At 37.7% G+C, this 8378-nt stretch overlaps 1 protein-coding gene across 2 annotated transcripts in view; it reads right to left on the reverse strand.

The window, feature by feature from the left end:
- RBM25 (RNA binding motif protein 25) overlaps positions 1–5659 on the reverse strand; it is a 24812-nt gene extending 19153 nt beyond the window's left edge. The window contains exons 1-4 of one of the 2 annotated variants that reach the window (XM_010291564.1): positions 5540–5659; positions 2405–2454; positions 767–937; positions 395–452 (exon numbers count right to left, since the gene is read on the reverse strand). In XM_010291564.1, coding sequence (XP_010289866.1) covers positions 395–452; positions 767–937; positions 2405–2454; positions 5540–5645 — 385 coding nt within the window. In that variant the 5' untranslated portion in view covers positions 5646–5659. The remainder of the gene's footprint in view (positions 1–394; positions 453–766; positions 938–2404; positions 2455–5539) is intronic. The other variant, XM_010291563.1, reaches the window with a different exon arrangement.
- Between the last annotated feature and the right edge of the window lie 2719 nt (positions 5660–8378).

Here is an 8378-nt window from a genome sequence, read left to right on the forward strand (position 1 = left end):
ACCTCCTTAACAGAGAACGGTAATACACAGTAATGGAAGAGACCATTAACGATGTTGCAAATATGCTCCTTTGGAGGCTAAGTCCAAACTGGTAAACATCTCTCAGGGATGGTCTATAAACTCCTGATGCAGTTTCAGAACAGAAATGACAGCAACATTAGACCCCCACAACATTTTCCCATTTAACCTTTCTCAATTTTATTGTTCTCTTTCTATCTTGATTCCAAGGACAGAAAATACTACCCCATTACTAAGTATTTAGCAGTTAAGTATTGTAAACAGTATCTTAAAATGTAGAAGTATTAAGAATAGCAACGTGTCAGACATTTGAAAAGCTGCCAGGTAACAAAAACAAAGAGTCTGACTAGAGATTTTGAAAAGTATGAACCATTACCTTGAAGTTTTCCAGATGCTCCTTGTACTCTCTTCCAACTCAAAACCAACCCACATTTCTGCATTAAAGATAAATATTATTAAATATTATTGTTTATATTCAAAACATTACAAAAACTTAACCACATGTTATGGTTTTACATGACACATAAAGAGGGTAAACAGTACTAAAAATAAAATGTGTCTACATTCACTGACATCTACAGATTAAAAAAACTGTACTCTTCACTTACTGACTTTAAACTCAAGCCTAATTGACTGCTATTCCAGTGAGTATGACTAACTCTGCTTTTAGTTTCAATCCACTGCTTGTGGGTCATTACTTCATTCATCAGCCAGAGATGAAATTTAAGCAGCAGTCCACTATACTTACTGCTAGAAGCTGCCGTATAAGCATGTCCGAGGCCTTCTCAGAAATGTTGCCTACAAAAACGGTGGTAGTGGGACCACTGTTTTCATCGTTTTCTTTGTTCTTTAAGCCAGGGTGTTCTTTTCTGGCTCCCAAATGTTTTCCGACCATAGACACTGTGGTAGGAACTAACACCTAGAGAAAGGAGGAGAGTGTGTAAAATAAAGTGTTGGTTTGTCAGGGTTTTTTTTTTTCTGTATTTAAATCCACAAGACAAAAGAGTTGGGGATGCACATGTATTTCAGAACTAAATTTTCATATGAACCTTAGTTAGGCTTACCAAGTGAGCCACCAGTAAGTGGTTCAGGCTTTAACACTTCATACAACACAAAAAAGATGGCCATTTTCTTTCTGGCAAAGGCAGAAAGGAAAAAAAAAGGTGTACCTGAACATGGCTACTGGAAGGTCTCAAGGTGAGCATACAGTAACATTAGGTATTACTTCTTCTACAAATAACTAATTTGCAACATTTGAGTCACTGGAAGTTGAAGTACCTTACCTAACAGTGTAAACAGCAAGCTGCAAATAGCAAAGCAACTCGGACTCAAAAGGCTTCAATGGACACATGACAAGTCTTGAAGCTTTCACAGAGTGAATAAATACTACTGCTTTATTTAATCAATACACAACTCAAAGCCTCTCTGGGTTAAGGAGCAGACATTTGTAAAGTAAACTGTACAGAGATAGGCACAATCATCTGTTCCATTTTCCTGCACCTCCCGCCTTCCACCTAAGATTTAACGGTACATATCCACCAAGTCCCTCTTCTCAAAACACCCTTCTAGAAGTGTCAATAAAAAGTATTTTAATCAGAAAATTGAGTAATACATTTATGCCAGTGTCTTTGTGTAAAATACATCAGTTACTACGAACATATCCTCCTGTAACAGATAATACAAAATAATTTTAAAAATTCAGTATTTTGGGGAGATTTCACTTATGCAAAATCCTAGAAATGGTAATTCACCTTGAAGCCAAGTAGTAACCTTTATATTTTAAAGAGCACCTTTCCCTCCCCTGCCAAATCATAAACCTTCCTTCCAACGAGAAATTAGTAAGACAAACGAAGAGACCTTTATCTCATGTGCTCTTCCATAGATGCACACTACATGCAACTATTCTTTGCCCTGCAACATGGGAAAGCAACCTTGTTTGTAAGCTTGCCAACACACATCTTCTGGCCAACTCAGCAGCGCTGCCTGACAGCCTTATAAACATGGATGAAGCGATGCCTCCAGAGCACTGTTAGACCAAACTTGAAAGCAAGATACCTGGAATCTAACTGATCTAACTGTACTGCATAGGAAGACCATCCATGACCTGAAGGCAAAGGCTAAATCATTGTATTTGAGAGAAGTACATCATTTTGCAAGAACAGTAATCGCTTCAGCTTTGCAGCTAGCAGCTCCAGACATTACTTCAAACGTTGTCTAGGCCAGAAATTAGCATAATGTTTGCATAATAGTTGCATTTAAAGTGAAGCATTTCCTTTCACAGTATGAAAACTGATGGAACAGAGCAAAATAAAAATACTGTTAACATCTACTAAGTTTTACTCTCCATTTTATTTTGCTACCATCTCATCCCCACTATAGTACTTACAGTTGGAGCAGGAGCCATAATGCCCATTGGTACAGGAATCATAGGGGTCCCTGAGAAAGACAAGACATTAGAATTAATCTGCCCTGTTGAGAGAGATTGCTGGTGAATACAAATGAACTGATCACAGACGTGATTTCCAAACCAGACAGCAGTTTTGTTCAAATAGGAGTTTTACAGTATTGATTACCAGTAATTCCTTAAGCTTTCAAGCATAGCCTGAGTACACTAACATATCATGGACATCCTGGTCACTTCTATCATATTACCATTTCAACTTTGTTCGTCACAAACAAATCTATTTCCAAAGAACATTCAAACTATACTATTGTTCTGGAAGACAGTTGTGTAATGAATGAGGCAGGGAATTCTATAAATAGGGAGCAAAAGCAGCTAAAATCCTACAAACGGTAATCTCATTCATGACTTGTTCAATTCTCATAGCACAATCGATTCTGCATACTAACTTTGGGATGAGGTCCTATAGAGAATGCCACCAGGTTTCACATTACCATTTATGGCATAAGTTCATAAAAGCAGCATAAAAAAACCTTAATCCAGAAGCTCCCTACCTGCTGAATACTTGACTTGGCAGTCTCCAAAACTTAATTTAAAACAATATTTAATCAGGTGAAACCATGCAATATCCTCTTTGCCACTACCAAATTCACTGGCAACTTTAAGTACTATCATGTGAGCCAATATCTGAACATAATAAAGGCTGTTTATCTTTCCAGGCCAGCTGCTAAACAAGGTTAAAGATACTACATGGATGGATTTCAAAACTACTTGCTGGCCAGTAAAGACATTGAGACTCAAGAACAATGAAGTCAGTCTCATGGTATTTCACCCTCTAGGATCCTAGATCTCTTCTTTCATTCCACAAAAAACTTTCTTGATCTTTCACTCTCAGTCCTTCCCTTCTCCATCTCCCTTACTCCTGTATTCATAAAATCCTAACCAACCTCTGCAACCTACTGTTCCTGGACTTGTTCCCCTACTTTCTCCAGTGCTTAGTCCTGAAACAACACTTCTCGGACACCGTCTCAGGTTTTCTTTCTCCTCATCCACTCTTGTATTTTCTTTGATTCCATCATTTATTTTCTCCATCACCCAATCCACTTCCTCAGTCCCTTCATGTTAAAGTCATGCTACCTCCTATCCCTCCAAACCATTCAGAGAATCAAAAGATGTGTTGCTCTCCCATGCTCTCAATTTTAATGCATCATGGCATCTCACAGACTGGAGGAACTACTCCAAGACAGACTCTGATTGTGCAACCCTGTAACTATTGTAACTATAATTATCATGACCTGCCCACCCTAAATACCATCTTGTATTCCCACTGGCCAGACAACGCCATCAGGCTATATGGACTACTGGTCTGACCCACTACAGCATTTCTTACATAGGAACAGTAATTTTTTTACATCTTAATGGTATCCAGTACTCTCCAGAGATGACAAGATTTACCAGAATCACTACCTTATCAAATCTTCCACAGTTTGAGATGGAAATGCTAGAACCTCTTATTTTTCACAGCCATATTTTTAAGCAAATTCCTAACTTAATTCTTACACAAGAAAACCGCTCTAGCTGAAAATTTAAAAAAAAATTATAGGCTGAGTAAGATAACTAGAACATGAAATTTTGGCCAAACTGCTAGCGAAAGGTAATATTTTAAATCACAAAAATTGTGATTTTATGTATGGAGTAACTTCAGGGCAGACTTTTATAAAGTTACTGTGGCATTTTCAGCATTTTCAACTCTATTGATACACTTGTGCTAAGAAACAAGAGATCCGAATCCTCTACATGTCAAAATGTGGTATCTGCACAGGCAAGCAAATCGTGTTTCTAGTGTGCAGTGAAAAATTCTTGCCTAATACCAGGCTCCTCTGCTCCACATACTATTTGGATAACTAATACTGAAATGAGACTATTTATACAAAAAGTCAAACACAGCAAGAGAACAAAAAGATCTTTGTCGCACATGTTAAGAAGCAAGTGTTCAGAGCAGGAACGTGTATCAGGCATTTCAAAATATTCTTCAGAAAGTTATTTTTAAAAGTATCTGGTGTTTTCCACAGTAGTATATATAAACTGGAGCTAGTAAACATAAGAGGTACAGTTTTAAAATTTAACCTGAAATTTTTGCTGTCAAAATGCTACCTAATCAAGAGCTCCGCAAAACAGAGAATTAGATAATAATTAGAAAAATTAATGCAGGTAAGGATTAGCCTGATGAATGGATGTGCACAAACCATTCTTGAATTCAGCCATCTGTTTTTTTAATGTCTTTATTGTCTACAAAACACTTATGCACAACACAGCTTAAGCCCATACAGACAGAAGTTACTTTCTGCAGCCCTTGTGATGAATTTTAATGAGGTAATTCTCTGAAGTATTCCTCTCTCCCACTCACTCTGGTCTCCTGCCTCCAGTCACCGTTACCTATACTGACAATGTACAGAAAGAAGGTGGTTCCAGGCCAATGAATTAAAGGCTCAACGCAAAAAACAGAGGCTGATCTTACAGAAGAACAAAGGAAAAAAAAAAAAAAAAAGGTGGGATTAATTTTGGGGAGATTAGAAGGAATGAGGAATGGAACAGTAAGTTCGCAAGATGCGTGGAGGAAAGTATGTAAGAAGCAGAATAAAAGAAAGTGGGACTTATAAGTGGAGAAAAACAATGCAAGAAGTTGGACCTTCTCTGAAAGTTACTCCTGTATTTTCACACCACACACACTCAGTGTACTCAAGTGTTTCCAGAGGCTATTGTAATGGCTTATTTGAAAGGAAATGAAAATCATAGTTTACTGTCAAAACAGCGGCTCTTAGAATACCTAACATTAACAAAAATCACCACCTAGCTTCAGTCTTGAAAAAAGGTCCAAAACAAAGTCTGGTATTGCCTCTAATGGTTTGATTTCTCATCAGAAGCAAGCAGTTTTTGGTAGACCAAAAGGAGCTTGCTCACATGACATGACATGTGGGTAAACTAAAAACTCAATTGCACTGTACACAAATCAGAGTTACTGAAATACATTAACAGCCAGTAACTTTTGTAAATACCACAGTTCGGAATAATAAAAGGTAATTTATTCCTACAACACTTCCATATACTAACATAACTTACCAGGAGGTACAGGTGGAGGAAAGCCAGGAAACTGTGGAGGTGGGATCCCAGGGGGAAGCGTTGGGATTCCCATAGGAGGGCGATTCAAATGAGGTGGAAAAGACATTCTTCCAGTCACAAACTGTCAAAAAAATGGAAAAGGAAACTTGTACTAGTTAGTTCCCAAACATGAATTACGAAAGCAGAGCAAATGATAAGCGTCCATGATTTTAAATCTTTCTGTGAACATTCAACCACAAATAAAAACTATTTTTAACTCTTTTCCGCCCCTGCTATTTATTAATTTACAAATGCAGTGGAAGTCATCTTTCACAATGAAAAAAAGCACTTCTAGGAAAGTGTTTCAGAATGGAAGTGAAAAACAAAACTATATCTGACTCCTCATACTAATGGTTTACAAGGGGTGTGAATTAAACAGCATTTAACAGTTTGTACAGTTTCTTTAAAATGAAGCTATCTTTTGCAGTATCTGAAAACAGAATTAATCTTGTAATACATTTTCAATAAGATAAGTAGTTCTCTTATACGAGAAATGATGACACACAATACAACTGTGGATCAAGATGAGAGAAAGAACTGTGAGATCCCAATGCTCAGCACTGACAGGAACTGTATTTAAGATGATGTTAGGGGGATCCCCAAATTCCAGCACATAGACAGTTAAAAGCTTGGAAGAGGGTTCTCTGATCTATTTTTATCTTCCCAGTTCACACATCTTCTAGAGCTCAACTTGGACAATAGCGCATGAGCTGAGAGTCAATATGCTACCTTGGAGAGTGAAGATTGTTTTAACATAATTTGCTATTCAGACAGTTATTATTATGTGCGTATTACTGACCCTGTAACAGACACCACCCAATAATAAAAAAAACCTCAAGAATACTCTTAACACAACTAACAAGGCATGTATTCTTGCTTCCAATATTATCTCAGGAACTTTACATGGTCAAGTCTTCAAAAAGGTTGGCCCTCAGTTCTAACAAACAACCCAAAACTGGCCACCAGTATTACTGCTGAGCATATAAGCACATTCATATCACAGAGAGGAAGCACTAGAGGAACTTCACATTGGATTGTGTGGATATGAATCACAAAGACACTGTATCGCAAGTGACAAAGAATCCAGTTTGCTGTCTGCGCAAACATTTGCATTTCTTGGTGGACAGTACCGTATCTTCAAGGCAACTGCTTTCCACGCAGGCAACCATGAGTCAAAACCAAAGCAGGCACCCTTGAGAAAAAGTTATGATAAGCAAAATTCTGATACATAGAACAAACGTGTAGATAAGATGCTTTCCCCAGCTTCCTAGCACTGAACACACAAGAAACAGGAAACAAACTTTGCTGGATACAGATGTGCCTTCCGTACATGTACAAGAGCAAGTAGTTAATGACAGTCTTAAGTACTAGAAGAGCTAGTATCAGTACTCTACCATAATAGTGGATACATTTGAAAGAGCTAGAAAATTACAGTACGAGAATCATGTAGCAAAACTTTATTCCCAGAGAGTCTGGAAATAATTATGAAAGATAAATGTATACAGTGGACCGAAGAAGATGAAAGGGAAACCCAAATGTATTTAGTAGTATCTTTGAACATCAGAACTTATTTATTCTGGTATAAGAACACAAATATGACCCTATAGCATAATTTATCCAAAGACACATTTACAACTACATCAATTACAAGAGGTTTGTGATGATGGCATTCACATGCCCCAAAGGGCATTCATCAACTCACCAGCAGAAAAGATAAACACTCCTGTGACACAAGGTCTAAGATGGTAGAAGAAACAAGAGGGCAAATGCAAGCATTCCTCCAACATTCTTCTAGAATCTGAAACTTGGATAGTATGGCAGGGAACAGAACACCCTTATCTGCCTTGGTATTTGAAACCTTTTCACTGAAAAAAAACCAGCCAACGGTCCCAGGAAAGGTAGAAAATTAAGATTTTTAAGGCTCTCAGGCCTTACCTACATCGCAAGCTGATAGATGGACAAAATTCAAAGCTCTTTTGGGACAGGATAATAGAGCAATAAGCTCTTTTGGGTCTGAGATGGTTCTAAACAGGCTGCGACGGCGTTACACCACTTGAGGTCCACAAGACATTAAGGAGTGGTGTGTTAAACAAAAAAAGAACAATTGGGGAAGTAATTTTCCAGGCTGCCTGTAGGTGCAGTCCTTTCTCTTGTTCTGATAAGCACTTTATCTGAGACACCATTTTGGAGTAGCTAAAAAAAAAGCCTAGGGACTAAAAGGTGAAACAGTTCTTTGGATTAGAAGATGCTGAAACATACTGTACTCAATGGATGTTACATATGCACATAGGCAAAGTTGGGGTTTTTTAAATTTAAATAAAAAAAGCAGAGATTTAGCAGTCAACAAAGTAATTGTTACTGCATAAAAGGAACAATGCAGTTAGTAAGAACAGATCAAATTTAGTCCTTCAATCTTTTAGTTAGATGGATGTCAAACACACCATTATCTGTAGGGCTTCAACAACCCATTTTACTTGAAGCACTTTGTTCTTATTTTTTCCATATTTATACAGTTATTTCCACAGCAGCTAGAAAGCTGCCCTGTTACTGACTTAATTCTTGCACAGACCAATCCTAGCACCTCTGCTGTCTGTGACACTGAAGATCAACACTAAAATTAGAGAAAGCGTTGGTCTCTTTCTCTATACTGTATGTAACTACCAATGTGAAACTGGCAGAGAGAACGGTTTAATTCTGTTTCCATTATGAAAACTGTGGGGATCAACAAATACCAAGAGCGAAACTGCTCACTGGAGAAGTAAGAGATCAGGATGAGAGACAAAGATGCATCCAGTTCCTT

The sequence above is a fragment of the Phaethon lepturus genome, unplaced genomic scaffold (genome assembly GCF_000687285.1).
Source record: "Phaethon lepturus isolate BGI_N335 unplaced genomic scaffold, ASM68728v1 scaffold50217, whole genome shotgun sequence".
NCBI lineage: Eukaryota > Metazoa > Chordata > Aves > Phaethontiformes > Phaethontidae > Phaethon > Phaethon lepturus.